The sequence below is a fragment of the Oncorhynchus mykiss genome, chromosome 6 (genome assembly GCF_013265735.2).
Source record: "Oncorhynchus mykiss isolate Arlee chromosome 6, USDA_OmykA_1.1, whole genome shotgun sequence".
NCBI lineage: Eukaryota > Metazoa > Chordata > Actinopteri > Salmoniformes > Salmonidae > Oncorhynchus > Oncorhynchus mykiss.
In genome coordinates, this window is record NC_048570.1 from 1,056,054 (window position 1) to 1,079,566 (window position 23,513).

The following is a 23,513-nucleotide window of genomic DNA, read 5'->3' on the forward strand; positions in this document are numbered from 1 at the left end:
ATTTCACTTCCTGTTTGGAAGATTGCCTGCCCTATGAGTTCTGTTATACTCACAGACATAATTCAAACAGTTTTAGAAAGTTCGGAGTGTTTTCTATCCAATAGTACTAATAATATGCATATATTAGCAATCTAGGACAGAGTAGGATGCAGTTCATTATGGGCACGCAATTCATCCAAAGTGAAAATACTGCCCCCTATCCCCAACAAGTTTTAAGGAAGTCTCAAGGTTTTGCTCGCTTGAGGTAGAGTGTCTCATGATAAGCTGTAGACAACACTATTTACCAAGAAAGTTTTCATCTATATTTCTCATAGCTGTCTATTACCTCTACAGAGGAAAACAATTATTGACCACCTTTACTCCACACACAGAGATACGTACAAAGCCCTCCCTTGCCCTCCATTTTGGCAAATCTGACCATAATTCCATCCTCCTCATTCCTGCTTACAAGCAAAAACTAAAGCAGGAAGCACCAGTGACTTTGTCAATAAAGACGTGGTCAGATGAAGCAGATCCTAAGCTACATGACTGTTTTGCTAGCACAGACTGAAATATGTTCCGGGATTCTTCCAATGGCATTGAGGAGGCCACCACATCAGTCACTGGCTTCATCAATAAGTGCATTGATGATGTCGTCCCCACAGTGACCGTACTTACATACTCCAAACAGAAGCCATGGATTACAGGCAACACCCGCACTGCGCTAAAGGGTAGAGCTGCCGGGACTCTAACCTGAACTCTTATAAGAAATCCCGCTATGCCCTCAGACGAACCATCAAACAGGCAAAGCCTCAATAAAGGACTAAGATTGAATTGTACTACACTGGCTCCGAGGCTCGTCGGATGTGGCAGGGCTTGCAAAATATTAGAGACTACAAAGGGAAGCACAGCCGCAAGCTGCCCAGAGACACGAGCCTATCAGACGAGCTAAATAACTTCTATGCTCGCTTTGTGGCAAGCAACACTGAAGCATGCATGAGAGCATCAGCTGTTCCGGACGACTGTGTGATCACGTTCTACGCAGCCGATGTCAGTAAGACCTTTAAAAACTTCTTACGGGGCGCCAGGGTAGCCTAGTGGTTAGAGCGTTGGACTAGTAACCGGAAGGTTGCAAGTTTAAACCCCCGAGCTGACAAGGTACAAATCTGTCGTTCTGCCCCTGAACAGGCAGTTAACCCACTGTTCCTAGGCCGTCATTGAAAATAAGAATTTGTTCTTAACTGACTTGCCTAGTTAAATAAAGGTTAAAAAAATGGTATACTTGGCCAAAGGCCAGGGAAAATGCAGCACATATAAGATACTAAATTAAAGCTACACTTGTTGTGAATCCAGCCAACATGTCAAATTTTAAAAAGGCTTTTCGGCGAAAGCATACGAATCTATTATCTGATGATAGCACAATAGTAAACAAAGAGAGTAGCATATTTCAACCCTGCAGGCGCTACACAAAACACAGAAATAAAATATAAAACATGCCTTACCTTTGACGAGCTTCTTTTGTTGGCACTCCAATATGTCCAAAATTTCCAAAATTGTCCAAAATGTCCAAAATTTCCAAAAATATATATCCAAAATTTCCATTTATTTGACGCGTTTGATCCAGAACAAAACAGCTTCCAAATTGCACAACATCACTACAAAATATCTCAAAATTTTCCTGTAAACTTTGCCAAAACATTTCAAACTACTTTTGTAATACAACTTTAGGTATTTTTAAACATTAATAATCAATCAAATTGAAGACGGGTCTATCGGTTTTCAATAGAGGACGAGAGGAAACTAACGCTACTTTTCAATTGTCTTCACTGACATGTTCAACCTGTCCCTGACAGAGTCAGTAATACAAACATGTTTCAAGCAGACCACCATAGTCCCTGCCTAAATGTCTACTGACCTGTAGCACTCACATCTGTAGCCATGAAGTGCTTTCAAAGAATGGTCATGGCTCACATCAACACCATTATCCCAGAAACCCGAGACCCACTCCAATTTGCATACCTCCCCAACAGATCCACAGATGTTGCAATCTCTATTGCACTCCACACTGCCCTTTCTCACCTGGACAAAGGGAACACCTACGTGAGAATGCTATTCATTGACTACAGCTCAGCGTTCAACACCATAGTGCCCTCAAAGCTCATTACTAAGCTAAGGACACTGGGACTAAATGCCTGTCTCCGCAACTGGATCCTGGACTTCCTGACAGACCACCCCAGGTGGTAAGGGTAGGTAACAACACATCTGCCTCTCTTACTCTCAACACGGGGGCCCCTCAGTGTGGAATGCTTAGTCACCTCCTGTACTCCCGGTTCACACATGACTGTATGGCCATGCACAACTCCATCATTAAATTTGCCAACGACACAACAGTGGTAGGCATGAGACAGCCTATAGGGAGGAGGTCAGAGACCTGGCCATGTGGTGCCAGGATAACAACCTCTCCTTCAACCTGATCAAGACAAAGGAGATGACTGTGGACTACAAGAAAAATAGGTGGTGTCCGCATCACCAACAAACTATCATGGTCCAAACCCACCAAGACAGTCGTGAAGAGGGCACAACAAAGCCTATTCCCCCCCAGGAAACTGAAAAGATTTGGCATGGGTCCTGAGATCCCCAAAAAGTTCTACAGCTGCACCATTGAGAGCATCCTGACTGGTTGCATTACTGCCTAGTATGGCAACTGTTTGGCCTCCGACCGCAAGGCACTACAGAGGGTAGTCCGTACAGCCCAGTACATCACTGGGGCCAAGCTTCCTGCCATCCAGGACCTCTATACCAGGCGGTGCCAGAGGAAGGCCCTAAAAATTATCAAAGACTCCAGCCACCTTATTCATAGACTGTTCTCTCTGCTACCGCATGGCAAGTGGTACTGGAGCACCAGGTCTAGGTCCAACTGCCTCTACCCCCAAGCCATAAAACTTCTGAACAGCTAATCAAATGGCTACCCAGACTTTGCATTGTGCCCCCACCAATTACCTCAACAAACCTGTGCCCCGCACATTGACTCTGTACCGGTACCCCCTGTATAAAGCCCCGATATTGTTATTTTACTGCTGCTATTTGTTATTTTTATCTTTTCATTATCCATTTTTTACTTTTACTTAACACTTATTGTTCTTAAAACTGAATTGTTGGTTAAGGGCTTCTAAGTAAGCATTTCACTGTAAGGTCTACTACACCTGTTGTTTTCGGTGCATGTGGCAAATAAAATTGGATTTGACTTGAAAAAGTCCTGGGGTCTGAATACTTTCAATAACTTATAACTTGTTGATGTGTGTCACTTGTCTATGTGTGTTACTTGTCTATGTGTTCTACTTGTCTATGTGTGTTATAACTTTTGATGTGTTATTGCTTGTTGATGTGGTATTACTTGTTGATGTGTGTTATTGTCTATGTGTGTTATTGTCTATGTGTGTTACTTGTCTATGTGTGTTATTGTCTATGTGTGTTATTACTTATTACTTGTCTATGTGTGTTATTACTTATTGATATGTTCTACTTGTCTATGTGTGTTACTTGTCTATGTGTTCTATTTGTCTATGTGTGTTACTTGTCTATGTGTTCTACTTGTCTATGTGTGTTATTGTCCATGTGTGTTATTGTCTATGTGTGTTATTACTTGTATGTTGTTTGCTTGTCGATGTGTGTTGTTTGCCTGTCAATGTATGTTGTTTGCTTTTTGATGTGTGTTGTTTGCTTTTCGATGTGTGTTGTTTGCTTGTCGGTGTGTTGTTTGCTTTTCGATGTGTGTTGTTTGCTTGTCGATGTGTGTTGTTTGCTTTTCGATGTGTGTTGTTTGCTTTTCGATGTGTGTTGTTTGCTTGTCGATGTGTGTTGTTTGCTTTTCGATGTGTGTTGTTTGCTTGTCTATGTGTGTTGTTTGCTTGTCGATGTGTGTTGTTTGCTTGTCGATGTGTGTTGTTTGCTTGTCGATGTGTGTTGTTTATTTGTCGATGTGTGTTGTTTGTTTGTCGATGTGTGTTGTTTGCTTGTCGATGTGTGTTGTTTGTTTGTCGATGTGTGTTGTTTGCTTGTCGATGTGTGTTGTTTGTTTGTTGATGTGTGTTGTTTGCTTGTCTATGTGTGTTGTTTGCTTGTCTGTGTGTTGTTTGCTTGTCTGTGTGTTGTTTGCTTGTCGATGTGTGCTGTTTGCTTGTCGATGTGTGTTGTTTGCTTGTCTATGTGTGTTGTTTGCTTGTCTATGTGTGTTGTTTGCTTGTCTATGTGTGTTGTTTGCTTGTCTATGTGTGTTGTTTGCTTGTCTGTGTGTTGTTTGCTTGTCGATGTGTGTTGTTTGCTTGTTGATGTGTGTTGTTTGTTTGTCTATGTGTGTTGTTTGCTTGTCTATGAGTGTTGTTTGCTTGTCTATGTGTGTTGTTTGCTTGTCTGTGTGTTGTTTGCTTGTCTGTGTGTGTTGTTTGCTTGTCTATGTGTGTTGTTTGCTTGTCTATGTGTGTTGTTTGCTTGTCTGTGTGTTGTTTGCTTGTCTGTGTGTTGTTTGCTTGTCGATGTGTGCTGTTTGCTTGTCGATGTGTGTTTTTGTAAGCCCTGCTCTCTGTTCCTCCCCCTCCAGCCAACGAGCCCCAACCGTGGCTGGTTTGTTCCCCCGTTCGGAGGCAATCCTTGGTGGGTGTACGTGGTGTCAGCGGTGCCTGCCCTGCTGGTCACAATCCTACTCTTCATGGACCAGCAGATAACCGCTGTCATCGTCAACAGGAAGGAGCACATGCTGAAGGTTGGAAAGGGCAGGGTTTCAATAGTCTGAAGGTAGGACAGGACAGGGTCTCAATAGTCTGAAGGTTTTATAGGACATGGTCTCAATAGTCTGAAGGTTTTATAGGGCAGGGTCTCAATAGTCTGAAGGTAGGACAGGACAGGGTCTCAATAGTCTGAAGGTAGGACAGGGTCTTAATAGTCTGAAGGTTTTATATGGCAGGGTCTCAATAGTCTGACGGTTTTATAGGGCAGGGTCTCAATAGTCGGAAGGTAGGACAGGACAGGGTCTCAATAGTCTGAAGGTTTTATATGGCAGGGTCTCAATAGTCTGAAGGTTTTATAGTGCAGGGTCTCAATAGTCTGAAGGTAGGAGAGGGCAGGGTCTCAATAGTTGAAGGTAGGAGAGGACAGGGTCTCAATAGTCTGAAGGTTTTATAGGACAGGGTCTCAATAGTCTGAAGGTAGGAGAGGGCAGGGTCTCAATAGTCTGAAGGTAGAACAGGACAGGGTCTCAATAGTCTGAAGGTAGGACAGGACAGGGTCTCAATAGTCTGAAGGTAGGAGAGGACAGGGTCTCAATAGTCTGAAGGTTTTATAGGACAGGGTCTCAATAGTCTGAAGGTAGGAGAGGGCAGGGTCTCAATAGTCTGAAGGTAGGAGAGGGCAGGGTCTCAATAGTCTGAAGGTAGAACAGGACAGGGTCTCAATAGTCTGAAGGTTTTATATGGCAGGGTCTCAATAGTCTGAAGGTAGGAGAGGACAGGGTCTCAATAGTCTGAAGGTTTTATAGGACAGGGTCTCAATAGTCTGAAGGTAGGAGAGGGCAGGGTCTCAATAGTCTGAAGGTAGGAGAGGGCAGGGTCTCAATAGTCTGAAGGTAGAACAGGACAGGGTCTCAATAGTCTGAAGGTTTTATATGGCAGGGTCTCAATAGTCTGAAGGTAGGAGAGGACAGGGTCTCAATAGTCTGAAGGTTTTATAGGGCAGGGTCTCAATAGTCTGAAGGTTTTATAGGGCAGGGTCTCAATAGTCTGAAGGTTTTATAGGGCAGGGTCTCAATAGTCTGAAGGTTTTATAGGACAGGGTCTCAATAGTCTGAAGGTTTTATAGGGCAGGGTCTCAATAGTCTGAAGGTAGGACAGGGTCTCAATAGTCTGAAGGTTTTATATGGCAGGGTCTCAATATTCTGAAGGTAGGACAGGGTCTCAATAGTCTGAAGGTAGGACAGGACAGGGTCTCAATAGTCTGAAGGTTTTATTGGACAGGGTCTCAATAGTCTGAAGGTTTTATAGGGCAGGGTCTCAATAGTCGGAAGGTTTTATAGGGCAGGGTCTCAATAGTCTGAAGGTAGGACAGGACAGGGTCTCAATAGTCTGAAGGTAGGACAGGACAGGGTCTCAATAGTCTGAAGGTTTTATAGGACAGGGTCTCAATAGTCTGAAGGTTTTATAGGGCAGGGTCTCAATAGTCGGAAGGTTTTATAGGGCAGGGTCTCAATAGTCTGAAGGTAGGACAGGACAGGGTCTCAATAGTCTGAAGGTTTTATAGGGCAGGGTCTCAATAGTCTGAAGGTTTTATAGGACAGGGTCTCAATAGTCTGAAGGTAGGACAGGACAGGGTCTCAATAGTCTGAAGGTTTTATAGGGCAGGGTCTCAATAGTCTGAAGGTTTTATAGGACAGGGTCTCAATAGTCTGAAGGTTTTATAGGACAGGGTCTCAATAGTCTGAAGGTTTTATAGGGCAGGGTCTCAATAGTCTGAAGGTAGGACAGGGTCTCAATAGTCTGAAGGTTTTATAGGGAAGGGTCTCAATAGTCTGAAGGTTTTATAGGGCAGGGTCTCAATAGTCTGAAGGTTGGACAGGGTAGGGTCTCAATAGTCTGAAGGTTTTATAGGGCAGGGTCTCAATAGTCTGAAGGTTGGACAGGGTAGGGTCTCAATAGTCTGAAGGTAGGACAGGGTCTCAATAGTCTGAAGGTAGGACAGGGTCTCAATAGTCTGAAGGTTTTATAGGACAGGGTCTCAATAGTCTGAAGGTTTTATAGGGCAGGGTCTCAATAGTCTGAAGGTTTTATAGGGCAGGTTCTCAATAGTCTGAAGGTAGGACAGGGTCTCAATAGTCTAAGGGTAGGACAGGGCAGTAGATCAATAGTCTGAAGGTAGGACATCCCAGGGTCTCCGTGTGTTTGTGTTTTAACGTCTGCTGTCCTCTTAACAGAAAGGCGCAGGCTACCACCTGGACCTGTTCTGGGTTGCAGTTCTGATGATTGTATGTTCCTTCATGGGGTTGCCATGGTACGTGGCGGCGACGGTCATCTCAATCGCTCACATAGACAGTCTGAAGATGGAGACAGAGACATCCGCCCCTGGAGAAATGCCCAAGTTCTTGGGAGTGAGGTGAGCATGATGACAAAATCAAATTTGATTTGTCACATGAGTCGTATACAACAGGTGTAGACTAGTACTGTGTCGATGTGCAAGGGTACTAGGTAATTGAGGTAGATATGTACATACAGGTAGGTGTAAATCGACTAGACAACAGGACAGATAATAAACGGTAACAGCAGTGTTAATTTAAATAGTTAGTGCATAGGGTGTCAATGCTGATATTCCAGGTAGCTGCTATTGGTTAACTATTTATCAGTCTTGGGGGTAGAATCTGTTCAGCGTCCTGTTAGTTTCAGACTTAGTTCATCGGTACCGCTTGGTGTGCGGTAGCAGAAAGAACAGACTATGACTTGGGTGGCTCTAGTCTTTGAGAGTCTTTAGGGCCTTCTTCTGACACTGCCTAGTATATAGGTCCTGGATGGCAGGAAGCTTAGCCCAGTGATGTACTGGGCCGTATGCACCATCCTCTGTAGCACTTTACGGTCGGATGCCTAGCAGTTGCCATACCAAGCAGTGATGCAACTGGTCAAGATGCTCTGAATGGTGCAGCTGTAGACGCCAAATCTTTTCATCCTCCTGAGGGGGAAGGGGCATTGTCATGCCCTCTTCATGACTGTGTTGGTGTGTTTGGACTATGATAATTCTTTAGTTATGTGGACACAGAGGAACTTGAAGCTCTCAATCCGCACCACTACAGCCTATCGATGTGGATTGGGGCATGCTTGGCCCTCCTTTTCCTGAAGTCCATGATCAACTCCTTTAGCTTTCTGAAATTGAAGGAGAGCTTGTTGTCCTGGCACCACACTGCCAGGTCTCTGACCTCCTCCCTGTAGGCTGTCTCATGGTCACCGGTGATGCCTACCACCACCGTGTCTTCTGCAAACTTAATGATGGTGTTGGAGTCGTGCGCTGCCAAGCAATCGTGGGTGAACAGGGAATACAGGAGGAGACTAAGCAGGGGTGGGGGGCCCGTGTGGAGAGTCAGTGTGGAGGATATGTTGTTACCTACCCTCACCACCTGGGGCCGGCCCATCAAGAAGTCTAGGATACAGTTACAGAGGTAGGTGTTTAATCCCAGGGTCCTTAGTTTAGAGTTGAGCTTGGAGGGCACTATGGTGTTAAATGCTGAGCTGTAGTCAATGAACAGTGTTCTCACACAGATTGTCCTTTTGTCCAGGTGGGTGACGGCAATGTGGAGGGCAGTAGAGTTTGCATCATCTGTGGATCTCTAGGGGTGGTATGGGCAGTTGTTCCAGAGTGTCTGGGACAATGGTGTTGATGTGAGCCATGACCAGCCTTTCAATGCATTTCATGTCTACAGATGTGAGTGCTGCAGGCGGTAGTCATTAAGACAGGTTACCTTGGTCTTCTTGGGCACAGGGACTATGGTGGTATGCTTGATTTGCCAAATGGAGGGCGAGGGAGAGGTTTGTATGCGTCTCTGTGTGTGGAAAGGTGGTCTAGAGTTTTTTTCCCTCTTAGTTACACAGGTGACATGCAGGTAGAAATGAGGTAAAATGGATTTCAGTTGTCCTGCATTAAGGCTGCCTCTGGGTGAGCGTTTTCTTGTTTCCTTATGGCCCTAAGACCGTTGAGTGCGGTCTTAATGCCGGCATAGGTTTTTTGGTGGTAAATCAACAGCTACGAAAAATATAGATGAAATCTCTATTGGTTACTGTGTGTGTGTGTTTGTGTGCATAACCAAAGCTATGTGTATGTTTTCCCTAGGGAGCAGAGAGTCACTGGTGTGTGTGTATTCATTCTGACGGGGCTGTCTGTCTTTATGTCTCCCATCCTCAAGGTATGTACCTACCTACTGTATACTGTATACTGTAGGCTGTACTGTAGACTACTGTATACTGTAGACTGCGGGCTATACTGTAGACAACTGTATACTATAGATTGTAGGCTGTACTGTAGACTACTGTATACTGTAGACTGCGGGCTATACTGTAGACAACTGTATACTATAGATTGTAGGCTGTACTGTAGACTACTGTATACTGTAGACTGCGGGCTATACTGAGGACGACTGTATACTGTAGACTGCGGGCTGTGCTGTAGGCTACTGTAGACTGTAGGCTGTACTGTAGACTACTGTAGACTGTAGTCCACTGTAGACTGTAGACTGAATTATGCACTGTAGAATACTGTAGACTGTGGACTGTGCTGTAGACTAATGTAGACTGTAGACTGTGTTATGTACTGTAGACTAGTGTCGTGTCTTTGGCTATGCCGGATCAAGTGATATGACATGCTATTCTATAAAATAATTTATCCGTAATTAATATTACCTGATTGAGCTAATCATGTAAATGTAATTAGCTAGAATATTTATGGAGCTGTTATCTTGCGAATAAACTCTTAAAGACCAAGTAATATTTTACATCAATAGCAGTCAATATTAATCGTCATCTTAACTCCGTCTCATCTGAAATTTGTAAATTCTTGTTTATCTGCACGAACCCTGGCTAACAAGTTGAATCAGCAATACAAAATTGGGTTTAATTATTTATTTACTAAATACCTAACTAATCACACAGAATTACACATACACATAATTCAATCATAACTTGATTACAAATTACGTCATAAAGGAAAACGTCCCTAGCGGGCGGAACAGATATGACAGCTGGTTACTCAAAAGAAAAGGGCTGGGTTTGAGTGAAAGAGCGGGAAGACTGAGGAACAAAGGGCGAAGCTGTGCTATCGTAAATACAGAATCTTATGCATTCTAAATTACCGCCCATTTGGAAAAGGAAAATGCAATAAATATTTAGTGGTAGATGGAAGGCCGTGTTGCCAAACCGAGTCCTTTGTCCTTTGAAGAATGTCTCTGGTGGTCAACTGGATACGTTGTAGTAACGTTGTTGTGTGATAGACGGGATACTCTGTCTGTTCCCCCCTAACCCTCGTTTGCATCTGCTGTTGCTTACTCTACAGCTAGGAGGTATCACTTCTATAGTGAATAAGAGTTCAAAGTTCATACCATTCGCAACCAAAGCTCATGCTGATGTTGGCTTCGTTCTGTAGTTATTATCTGAACCATTCTGACATTGGACCGTCGTCCTCACATCCTCGGAACTGGAAGTTATATTGTCGTCAAGGCTTTATATAGGAAGGGAGAGGAGGGCGTGTTTGAAAAGTTTTATAGCCCATGTCCCTTCACAGGGGCTGGCCACTGATTGAGCAGAGCCCTATTTTATGAAAACCCAAATCCCACATTTTAGAAGCTAAAATCACATTCATCCCATCATTAATAATTTCATATTCAAACATTTAAATTGAACAACAATTCCATGTGAATCTGATAACTCTGATGTGTAGACTTTCCACTGTAGAGTTTGTCATCTTATCATTGATGAGAATGTCTCAGATGACAACCGAACTGACATCATATTCATTAAGTACCACCGCATATGTTCCATTGGTCGGATTACCACAATATAGTTCATTTCCCCCCACCTTCTGATGTTCCCAGAATCTCTATGTTAACCAAGGGTTTTGCAAATGTAACGTCAGTAGGGTAGAGAGAGGAAAAAGGGGGAAAGAGGTATTTATGACTGTCATAAACCTATCCCCCAGGCCAACGTCATGACACTAGTGTAGACTAGACTGTACTGTAGACTACTAAAGGCTGTACTGTAGACTGTAGAATGTACTTTTGACTACTGTATACCATAGGCTGTAGACTGTGGCCTATACTGCAGACGACTGTAGACTGTGGGCTGTACTGTAGACTACTGCGGACCAATAATTGTAGACTGTAGGCTGTATTGTAAACTACTGTAGACTTAACTGTACTGTAGACTACTGTAGACTGTAGGCTGTGCTGTATACTGTTGACTGAAGGCTGTACTGTAGACTACTGTAGACCATACACAGTAGAGTGTATACTGTAAATTGTAGACTGTAGTCTGTTCTGTAGACTACTCTACACTATGGGCTGTAGTCTACTGTAGGCTGTACTGTAGACTACTGTAGACTGTAGACTGTACTATAGACTACTGTAGACTTTAGGATGTAATGTAGACAACTGTAGACTGTAGGCTCTATTGTAGACTGTAGACTATAGGCTGTACTGTAGACGACTGTAGACTGTAGGCTCTATTGTAGACTGTAGACTGTAGGCTGTACTGTAGACGACTGTAGAATGTAGTTTAGACTACTGTTGACTGTAGGCTGTACTGTAGACTACTGTAGACTGTAGGCTGTACTGTAGACTGTGGGCTATGGGCTGTACTGTAGACTATTGTAGACTGTAGACTGTGGTCTGTACTGTAGACTACTGTAGACTGTAGGATGTACTGTAGACTACGGTAGAACATAGACTGTAGGCTGTACAATAGACTACTGTAGACTGTAGGCTTTATTATAGACTGTAGACTCTATGCTGTACTGTAGACTGCTGTAGACTGTATATTGTACTTTAGACTACTGTATACCATAGGCTGTAGACTGTAGGCTGTACTGTAGACTACTAAAAGCTGTACTGTAGACTGTGGGCTGTACTGCAGACTACTGTAGACTGTAGGCTTTATTGTAGACTGTAGGCTGTACTGTAGAATGTGTGCTGTACTACAGACTACTGTACACAATGGGCTGTAGTCTACTGTAGGCTGTACTGTAGACTACTGTAGACTTTAGGATGTAATGTAGACAACTGTAGACTGTAGGCTCTATTGTAGATGGTAGACTGTAGGCTGTACTGTAGACGACTGTAGACTGTAGGCTCTATTGTAGACTGTAGACTGTAGGCTGTACTGTAGACGACTGTAAAATGTAGTTTAGACTACTGTAGACTGTAGGCTGTACTGTAGACTACTGTAGACTGTAGACTGGGTTCTGTACTGTAGACTATTGTAGACTGTAGACTGTGGGCTATGGGCTGTACTGTATACTATTGTAGACTGTAGACTGTGGTCTGTACTGTAGACTACTGTAGACTGTAGGATGTACTGTAGACTACGGTAGAACATAGACTGTAGGCTGTACAATAGACTACTGTAGACTGTAGGCTTTATTATAGACTGTAGACTCTATGCTGTACTGTAGACTGCTGTAGACTGTAGGCTATACTGTAGACTACTAAAAGCTGTACTGTAGACTGTGGGCTGTACTGCAGACTACTGTAGACTGTAGGCTTTATTGTAGACTGTAGGCTGTACTGTAGAATGTGTGCTGTACTGCAGACTACTGTAGATTGTGTGCTGTACTGTAGACTACTGTGGGCTGTACTGTAGACTATAGAATGTATACTGTACTGTAGACTACTTTGGACCATAGAATGTAGACTGTAAACTGTAGTCTGTACTGTAGACCACATTAGGCTGTACTGTAGACTACTGCAGGCTGTACTATAGATTACTGTAGACTGTAGGCTGTACTGTAAACTACTGTGGACCATAGACTGTAGACTGTACTCTGTACTATAGACAACTATAGACTGTAGTCTGTGCTGTAGACTACTGTAGACCATAGGCTGTGGACTGTAGGCTGTACTGTAGACTACTGTAGACTGTAGGCTGTACAGTAGACTGCTGTATAATGTAGGCTGTACTATAGACTATTGTAGAGTGTAGGCTGTACTGTAGACTATTGTAGAGTGTAGGCTGTACTGTAGACTATTGTAGAGTGTAGGCTGTACTGTAGACTATTGTAGAGTGTAGGCTGTACTGTAGACAACTTTGGACCACTATAGACCACTATAGACTGTAGACTGTACTATAGACTAATATTGACTACTGTAGGCTGTACTGTAAACTACTGTAGACTGTAGGCTGTACTGTAGACTACAGTAGATGATAGATTGTAGACTGTATATTGTAGACTGTAATCTGTACTATAGACTGTCGGCTGTACTGTAGTCCATTGTAGGCTGTACTATAGACTACTGTAGACTTTAGATTGTAGGCTGTGGGCTGTACATTAGACTACTGTAGACTTTAGATGACTGTAGACTGTAGGCTATAATCTAGACTACTGTAGATTTTACTCTGTACTGTAGACTGTCGGCTGTACTGTAGTCCACTGTAGACTACTGTAGACTATTGCCTGTATACTGTAGGCTGTATTGTAGTCTACTATAGACCATATACTTTAGACTGTATGCTGTACTATTGAGTACTATAGACTGTAGGCTGCAATGTAGACTAATGTAGAATTTATTGTAGATTACTGTAGACTGTAGAATGTACTGTAGACTGTGGACTGTAGAATATACTACCGACTGTGGACTGTAAAACAATAATACAAACTCTGTTTCTCTTCAAGTTCATCCCCATGCCAGTGCTGTATGGAGTGTTCCTCTACATGGGCGTGGCCTCTCTTAATGGAGTGCAGGTATTGGCTGATCAGGACCTGAGGGAACCAATGCCTGCATGTCACATTTACAGTTAGATTAGTTACATGTAGCAGAGGCTCTTATCCAGAATGATTTGCAATATGGACTAAACTGAAAATACATAATAGGAGCTTTTTGACTAGGCTTTTGTCTCTCTCTCTCTCTCTCTCTCTCTCTTTCTCTCTCTCTCTCTCTCTCTCCCCCATCCCAATCCATATCTCTTTCTCTCTCCGTCTCACTCACCGTCATTCTCTCCGTCATTCTCTATCTCTCTCCCCATCCTTCTCTCTCTCATCCCACCTCCCTCTCCATCTCCCTCTCCCCCACCTCCCCCTTCATCTCTCTCTCTCTACGCCTCCCTCCATCTCTCTCTCATCTCTCTCTCCACCCCTCCCCTCTATTTCTCTCTCTCTCTCCCCCACCTCCCCCTCCATCTCTCTCTCTCCCCGCCATCTCTCTTTCTCCCCCTACCCTTCCCTCCATCTCTCTCTAGTTCATGGACCGTCTCCAGCTGCTCCTGATGCCAGCTAAGCACCAGCCTGACCTTGTGTACCTGCGCCATGTTCCTCTGAGGAAGGTCCACCTGTTTACCTTCATCCAGATCCTGTGTCTGGCACTGCTCTGGGTCCTCAAGTCCACCGTGGCCGCGATTATCTTCCCTGTCATGGTGAGTCTCCTCTGATCGTAATGACCAGCTAGCTTCAGATCCTGCTTCTGGTAGTTCTGTTTATGTGCGTGTGAGTTAACAACGTATCCTGTGGTGTCAGATCCTGGCCCTGGTGGCGGTGAGGAAGACAATGGACTACATGTTCTCTCAACACGAGCTGAGCTTCCTGGATGATGTCATCCCTGAGAAGGACAAGAAGAAGAAGGAGGACGCTAAGCAGAAGAAGAAGATGAGGAGCATTGACAGTGACATAGATGATGTGAGCATTTAAAGACATATCACTGTTCTAGATCAGCTTTAGATTCTACCATTGTTGGAATCCAGAGTTAGGTTATATCATTGTTGTAGGTCAGGGTTAGGTTCAATCATTGTTCTAGATTAGGGTTAGGTTCTAACATTGTTGTAGCTTTAGATTATATAATTGTTCTAAATCAGTGTTATGTTGTGCCATTGTTGTAAATCAGCTTTAGATTCTATCATTGTTGGAATCCAAAGTTAGTTTATATCATTGTTGTAGATCAAGGTTAGGTTCTATCATTGTTGTAGATCAGGGTTAGGTTCAATCATTGTTCTAGATCAGGGTTAGATTCTATCAGTGTTCAAAATCAGGGTTAGGTTCTATCTTTGTTCTAAATCAGCTTCAGATTCTAACATTGTTCTAAATCAGGGTTTGGTTCTATCGTTGATCTAGATCAGTGTTGTATCATGGTTGAAGATCAGGGTAAGGTTCTTTCACTGTTCTAAATCAGGGTTAGGTTCTATAATTGTTCTATATCAGGGTTAGATTCCATCATTGTTGTAGATCAGCTTTAGATTACATCATTGATGTAGATCAGCGTTAGGTAATGTCATTGTTGTAGATCTGCTTTAGATTCTGTCATTGTTCTAAATCAGGATTAGGTTCTATCATTTTTGGATAGCAGGGTTTGGTTCTATCACTGTTGCTGATCAGCTTTATATTCTGTCATTGTTCTAAATCAGAATAGGCTCAATCATTGTTCTAGATTAAGGTTAGGTTCTATCATTGTCATAGATCAGTTGTAGATTCTGTCATTGTTCTAAATCAGGGATAGGTTATATCATTGTTCTAGATCAGGGTTAGGTTCTATCATTGTTCTACATAAGCTTTAGATGCTATCATTGTTCCAGATCAGTGTTATGTTGTATCATTGTTGTAAATCAGCTTTATATTCTGTCATTGTTCTAAATCAGGGATAGGTTATATCATTGTTCTAGATTATCTTTAGATTCTATCATTGTTCTAGATCAGTGTTATGTTGTACCATTGTTGTAAATCAGCTTTCGATTCTATCGTTGTTCTAAATCAGGGTTAGGTTATATCACTGTTCTAGATCAGCTTTAGATTCTACCATTGTTGGAATCCAGAGTTAGGTTATATCATTGTTGTAGGTCAGGGTTAGGTTCAATCATTGTTCTAGATTAGGGTTAGGTTCTAACATTGTTGTAGATCAGGGTTAGATTATATCATTGTTCTAGATCAGTGTTATGTTGTGCCATTGTTGTAAATCAGCGTTGGATTCTATCATTGTTGGATTCCAAAGTTAGGTTATATCATTGTTGTAGATCAAGGTTAGGTACTATCATTGTTGTAGATCAGGGTTAGGTTCTATCATTGTTGTAGATCAGGGTTAGGTTCAGTCATTGTTGTAGATCAGCTTTAGATTCTATCCTTGTTGTAGATCACCTTTAGATTCTGTCATTGTTCTAGGTTAGGGTGAGGTTATACCATTGTTGTAGATCAGGGTTAGGTTCAATCATTGTTCTAGATCAGGGTTAGATTATATCATTGTTCTAAATCAGCTTCAGATTCTAACATTGTTCTAAATCAGGGTTTGGTTCTATCGTTGATCTAGATCAGTGGTGTATCATTGTTGTAGATCAGGTAAGGTTCCTTCACTGTTCTAAATCAGGGTTAGGTTCTATAATTGTTCTATATCAGGGTTAGGTTCCATCATTGTTGTAGATCAGCTTTAGATTACATCATTGATGTAGATCAGCGTTAGGGAATGTCATTGTTGTAGATCTGCTTTAGATTCTATCATTGTTCTAAATCAGGATTAGGTTATATCATTGTTGGATAGCAGGGTTTGGTTCTATCATTGTTGCTGATCAGCTTTATATTCTGTCATTGTTCTAAATCAGGGATAGGTTATATCATTGTTCTAGATCAGGGTTAGGTTCTATCATTGTTCTACATAAGCTTTAGATGCTATCATTGCTCCAGATCAGTGTTATGTTGTATCATTGTTGTAAATCAGCTTTAGATTCTGTCATTGTTCTAAATCAGGGATAGGTTATATCATTGTTCTAGATCAGGGTTAGGTTCTATCATTGTTGTAGATTAGCTTTAGATTCTATCATTGTTCTAGATCAGTGTTATGTTGTACCATTGTTGTAAATCAGCTTTAGATTCTATCGTTGTTCTAAATCAGGGTTAGGTTATATCACTGTTCTAGATCAGCTTTAGATTCTACCATTGTTGGAATCCAGAGTTAGGTTCTATCATTGTTGTAGATCAGGGTTAGGTTCAATCATTGTTCTAGATTAGGGTTAGGTTTTATCATTGTTCTATATCAGGGTTAGATTCCATCATTGTTGTGGATCAGCTTTAGATTACATCATTATTGTAGATCAGCGCTAGGTTATATCATTGTTGTACAGCTGCTTTAGATTCTATCATTGTTCTAAATCAGGATTAGGTTCTAACATTGTTATATATCAGCATTAGATGATCATTGTTGGAGATCAGAGTTAGGTTCTTTCATTGTTGTAGATCAGGGTTATGTTCTATCATTGTTGCAGATCAGCTTTAGCTTTATAAACCAGGATTAGGCTAAATCATTGATCTAGATTAGGGTTAGGTTCAATCATTGTTTAAAATCAGAATTAGCTTCTATTGTTGTTCTTGATCATGGTTAGATTCTATCATTGTAGGAGATCAGGGATAGGTTATATCATTGTTGTAAATAAGCTTTAGATTCTATCATTGTTCTACATCATGATTAGGTTCTATCATCGTTCTAAATGAAGGTTAGGGTCAATCGTTGTTGTAATCAGCTTTAGATTCTATCATTGTTCTACATCATTGTTCTAAATCCGGATTAGGTTCTATCATTGTTCTAGGTCAGTGTTATGGTTTAAATCTAAATCTGTTCTAAATTGAAATCTGTTCTAAATTAGGGTTAGGTTATATCATTGTTCTAAATCAGGGTTAGGTTTAATCTTTGTTCTAAGTAAGGGTTAGGCTCTAATTGTTGTTAATCAGGGTTAGTTTCTATCATTGTTCTACGTCAATGTTAGTTTCTATAGCTATTCTTAATCAGGGTAAGATTCTAGCGTTTTTCAAAATCAGGGTTAGATTCCATAATTTTTGTAGATCAGCTTTAGATGATTTCATTGTTGTAGATCAGGATTAGGTTCTATCATTGTTCTAAATCAGGATTAGGCTCTATCATTGTTGGATATCAGGGTTTGGTTCTATCGTTGTTGGAGATCAGCTTTAGATGATATAATTGTTGGAGATCAACTTTAGATGACATCATTTTTGTAGATCAGGGTTAGGTTTTATCATCGTTGTAGATCAGGGAATAGGTGCTATCGTTGTTGTCGGTCATCTTTAGATTATATCATTGTTGTATATCAGGATTAGGTTATATCATTGTTGGAGATCAGAGTTAGGTTATATCATTGTTGCAGATCAGCTTTATATTCTGTCATTGCTCTAAATCAGGATTAGGCTCAATCATTGTTCTAGATTAAAGTTAGGTTCTATCATTGTTGTAGATCAGTTTTAGATTATATTGTTCTAAATCAGCTTTAGATTCTATCATTGTTCTAAAACAGGATTAGGTTCTATCGTTGTTCAAGATCATGGTTAGGTTCTATCATTGTTGGAGATCAGGGTTAGGTCTTGGATTGTTCTGGATTTGGGTTAGATTATATAATTGTTCTAAATCAGGATTTGGTTCAATCATTGCTGTAGATCAGGATTAAGTTCAATCATTGTTGTAGATCAGGTTTAGATTCTATCATTGTTCTAGATCAGCGTTAGGTTCTATTGTTGTTGTAAATCATGATTAGGTTCAATCATTATCCTAGATTAAGGTTAGGTTCTATCATTGTTGTAGTCAGTTTTAGATTCTAGCATTGTTTTAAATCATTATTAGGTTCTATCGTTGTTCTAGATCAGAGTTAGGTTCTATCATTGTTGGAGATCAGGGTTAGGTTCTATTATTGTTCTTGATCATTGTTATGTTTTATCATTGTTCTAAATTAGCTTTAGATTATATCCTTGTTCTAGATTAGTGTTATGTTGTTTCATTTTTATAAATGTTCTAAATCAGGTTTAGGTTTTACAATTGTTTCAGATCAGCTTGAGATTCTACCATTGTTCTAAATCAGGTTTAGATTCTATAATGTTTCTAAATCAGGAGTAGGCTCTATCATTGTTCTAGATCAGGGTTAGGTTCTGTCATTGTTGTAGATCATGGTTAGAGTCCATCATTGTTCAATATCAGCTTTAGATGCCTTCATTGTTCTGCATCAGGGTAAGGTCATTGTTCTAGATCAGGGTTAGGTTCTATCAGCAGCTTTAGATTATGTCATTGTTCTAAATCAGGATTAGGTTCTGTCATGTTTGGAGATCAGGGTTAGGTTCTATCATTGTTGGAGATCAGGGTTAGGTTATATCATTGTTGGAGATCAGGGGTAGGTTGTATCATTGTTGTAGATCAGGGTTAGGCTCAATCATTGTTGTAGATCTGCTTTAGATTCGATCATTGTTGGAGATCAGTGTTAGGTTAAATCGTTGTTGTAGATCAGCTCTAGATTCTGTCATTGTTCTAAATCTGTGTTATGTTGTATCATTGTTCTAAGTCACCTTTGTTCTAGATCAGCTTTAGATTCTACATTTGTTGGAAATTGTGTGTTATGTTATATCATTGTTGTAGATAAGGGTTTGGTTCTATCATTGTTGTAGATCAGGGTTAGGCTCAATCATTGTTGTAGATCAGGGTAATGTCATGTCATTGTTGTAGATCAGCTTTAGATTCTGTCCTTGATGTAGTTTGGCTTTAGATTCTATCATTGTTCTAAATCAGAATTAGGTACAATCATTGATCAGGTTAATGATTAAGTTCCATCATTGTTTGAGATCAGGGTTAGGTTATATCATTGTTGTAGATCAGTTTTCGATTCTATCATAGTTCTAAATTAGCTTCAGATTCTATTATTGTTCTTAATCAGGATTAGGTTCTATCATTATTCAAGATTATGGTTAGATTCTATCATTGTTGGAGATCAGGGAAAGGTTATATCAATGTTGTAGATCAGCTTTAGATGCTATCTTTGTTCTAGATCAGTGTTATTTTGTATCATTGTTCTAAATCATGATTAGGTTCTATCATTGTTGGATGTCAGGTTTTTTTGTTCTATCATTGTTGGACATCAGCTTTAGATGATTTCATTGTTGGAGATCAGCTTTAGATGATTTAATTATTGGAGATCAGCTTTAGATGATTTCATTGTTGGAGATCAGCTTTAGATGATATCATTGTTCTAACTCTGGATTAGGTTCTATCGTTGTTCCAGATCACGGTTAGATTCTACCATTGCTGGAGATCAGGGTTAGGTTATATCATTGTTATAGACTAGGTTTAGATTCTATCATTGTTCTATATCAGTGTTAAATTGTATCATTGTTCTAAATCAGCGTTAGGTTATATCATTGTTCTAAATCAGGGTTAGGTTCTGTCATTGTTCTCAATAAGGGTTATGTTCTATCATTTTTCTTAATCAGGGTTAGTTTCGATCATTGTTCTAAATCAAGGTTAGGTTCTATAGTTGTTCTAATCAGGGTTAAGTTATATCGTTCAAAATTAGGGTTAGATTCCATCATTGTTGTAGATCAGCTTTAGATTCTAACATTGTTCTAGATCAGGATTAGGTTCTACCATTGTTGGACATCAGGGTTTGGTTCTATCATTGTTGGAGGTCAGCTTTAGAATGTCATTGTTGGAGATCAGCTTTAGATTCTATCATTGTTTTTGATCAGTGTTATGTTGTATCACTGTTCTAAATCAGGGTTGGGTTATATCATTGTTCTAAATCAGGGTCAGATTCTGTCATTGTTCTTAATCAGGGTTAATTTCTATCATTATTCTAAATCAGGGTTAGATTCTATCGTTGTTCAAAATCAGGGTTAGATTCTATCATAGTTGGAGATCAGCTTTGGATGATATCATTTTTGTAGATCAGGGTTAAGTTTCATCATCATTTTAGTCAGGGTTAGGTTCTATCATTATTGGAGATCAGCTTTAGATTCTATCATTGTTCTAACTCAGGTTCAGGCTCAGTCATTGTTCTATTTTAGGGTTAGGTTCTGTCATTGTTGTAGACCAGCTTTAGATTCTAACATTATTATTGATCAGTGTTATGTTGTATCACTGTTCTAAATCAGGGTTAGGTTATATCATTGTTCTATATCATGGTTAGGTTATATCATTGTTCTATATCATGGTTAGGTTATATCATTGTTCTATATCATGGTTAGGTTATATCATTGTTCTTATCTTCTCTTGGATATGTGGGATGATAGCGTCCCACCTCTCCAACAGCCAGTGAAATTGCATGGCGCCAAATTCAAAACAAGAGAAAGCCCATAATTTAAATTCCTCAAATATGCAAGGATTTTACACCCTTTTAAAGATAAACCTGTTGTATATCCAGCCACAGTGTCCAATTTAAAAAAGGCTTTACTGCGAAAGCACACCAAACAATTATGTTTGGTCACGGCCTAGTCACAGAAAAACACAGCCATTTTTCCAGCCAAAGAGAGGAGTCACAAAAATTCAGAAATAGAGATCAATTAATCACTAACTTTTGATGATCTTCATCAGATGACACTCATAGGACTTCATGTTACACAATACATGTTTGTTTTGTTCGATAAAGTTCACATTTACATCCAAAAATCTCAGTTTACATTGTCACGTTATTTTCAGTAGTTCCAAAACATCCGGTGATTTTGCAGAGACCCACATCAATTTACAGAAATACTCATAATAAACATTGATAAAAGATAAAGAAGTGTTATGCATGGAATTTCAGATTCACTTCTCCTTAATGCAACCGCTTTGTCAGATTTAAAAAAAAGCTTGATGGAAAAAGCACACCATGCAATAATCTGAGTACAGCGCTCAGACACAAAAACAAGCCAGATATCCGCCATGTTGTGGAGTCAACAGAAGTCAGGAATAGAATTATAAATATTCACTTACCTTTGATGATCTTCATCAGAATGCACTCCCAGGAATCCCAGTTCCACAATAAATGTTTGTTTTGTTCGATTATGTCCAAATACCTCCTTGTTGTTAGCGCATTTAGCCCAGTAATCCAAATTCATGAGGTGCTACACTAGGTCCAGACGAAAAGTCAAAAAGTTCCGTTACAGTCCGTAGCAACATGTCAAATGATATGTAGAATCAGTCTTTAGGATGTTTTTAACATAAATCTTCAATAATGTTTCATCCAGAGAATTCCTTTGTCTGTAGAAATGCAATGGAACGCAGGTTGCTCTCACGTGTGCGGGCGTGATCAGCTCATGGCACTCTGCCAGACCTCTGGCTCAATCAGCTCTCATTCCCCCCTCCTTCACAGTAGAAGCCTCAAACAAGGTTCTAAAGACTATTGACATCTAGTGGAAGCCTTAGGAAGTGCAATATGACCCCATAGACACTGTATATTCGATAGGCAATGAGTTGAAAAACTACAAACCTCAGATTTCCCACTTCCTGGTTGGATTTTTCTTTCAGGTTCTTGCCTGCCATATGAGTTATGTTATACTCACAGATATCATTCAAACTGTTTTAGAAACTTCAGAGTGTTTTCTATCCAAATCTACTAATAATATGCATAATCTAGCTTTTATGGCTGCGTAGCAGGCAGTTTACTCTGGGCAACTTTTTATCCAAGCTACTCAATACTGCCCCCAGTCCCAAAGAAGTGTCAGATTCTGTCATTGTTCTTAATCAGGGTTAGTTTCTATCATTATTCTAAATCGGGGTTAGATTCCATCGTTGTTGATGATCAGCTTTAGATTCTATCATGGTTCCAAATCAGGATTAGGTTCTATCATTGTTGGAGATCAGGTTTAGGTTATATCATTGTTGTAGATCAGGGTTAGGTTCTATCATTGTTGGAGATCAGGTTTAGGTTATATCATTGTTGTAGATCAGGGTTAGGTTCTATCATTGTTGGAGATCAGGTTTAGATTCTATCATTGTTGTAGATCATCTTTAGATTCTACCATTGTTCAAAATCAGGATTAGGTTCTATCATTGTTCTAGATTAGGGTTTGTTTCTGTCATTGTTCTACATCAGCTTTAGATGCTATCATTGTTCGAAATCAGCGTCCGGTTCTATCATTGTTCTAGATCAGAGTTAGGTTATATTATTGTCGTAGATCGGGGTTAGAATACAACATTGTTCTAAATCAGCTTTAGATGCCTTAATTGTTTTAAATCAGGGTTTGGTCATTGTTCTAGGTCAGGGTTAGGATCTATTATTGTTCTAGATCAACTTTAGATACTATCATTGTTATAAATCAGGGTTATGTTATATCATTGTTCTATATCTGGGTTAGGTTATATCATTGTTCTAGATTAGGGTTAGGTTCTATTATTGTTGTTGTTCAGGGTTAGGCTCTATCATTGTTCTAGATCAGCTTTAGATTGTATCGTTGTTTTAGTCAGGGTTCAAATGAAAATTAAATCAAATTGTATTTGTCACATGCGCTGAATACAACATGTCTTCACCTTACAGTGAAATGCTTACTTACAATCCCTTAACCAAAAATGTAGTTTTAAGAGAAATAACTATTTACATGTTTTTTTTACAAATAATTAAGGAACAGTAGTAAAGCTATGTTATATCATAAATATTGGTCAACATTTAACTATACTACCATTCTAGATCTACATTGGATTCTACTAACATTCTAGATCAGCATTAGAGTCTACTAACATTCTAGATCAGCATTTGATTCTACCAGTGTTCCAGATCAGCATGAAAGGGATTGTTCACCTAAATTACAAAATTACATCCTTGCCCTATAAGCAGTGTATGACTGAAATCTATGATTTAGTTTTGTTTCCACATGCTAACGTTTTAGCATTGGCACAAATCCCATTCATGTCATGGGACCGATATTAGCATTTTTCGCACATGTCCAAATCATCTGACATGATTGTGCAGGTCAACAAAGTCGCTTATAGATGATTCGAACATGATGAGCACATTATTTGTATATATATGTCCCATGACTTGAATGGGATTCATGTCACAAATGAACTATCCCTTTAAGTTCTAACAATGTTC

At 40.1% G+C, this 23,513-nt stretch overlaps 1 protein-coding gene across 5 annotated transcripts in view; it reads left to right on the top strand.

Moving 5' to 3' along the window:
- Window positions 1-23,513, top strand: part of slc4a4a (solute carrier family 4 member 4a) — a 342,926-nt gene that overhangs the window by 280,390 nt on the left and 39,023 nt on the right. For all 5 annotated transcript variants that reach the window (XM_036979187.1, XM_036979183.1, XM_036979185.1 and 2 more), the window contains 6 exons: window positions 4,577-4,738; window positions 6,938-7,116; window positions 8,836-8,908; window positions 13,381-13,449; window positions 13,944-14,117; window positions 14,218-14,376. In XM_036979187.1, coding sequence (XP_036835082.1) covers window positions 4,577-4,738; window positions 6,938-7,116; window positions 8,836-8,908; window positions 13,381-13,449; window positions 13,944-14,117; window positions 14,218-14,376 — 816 coding nt within the window. The remainder of the gene's footprint in view (window positions 1-4,576; window positions 4,739-6,937; window positions 7,117-8,835; window positions 8,909-13,380; window positions 13,450-13,943; window positions 14,118-14,217; window positions 14,377-23,513) is intronic.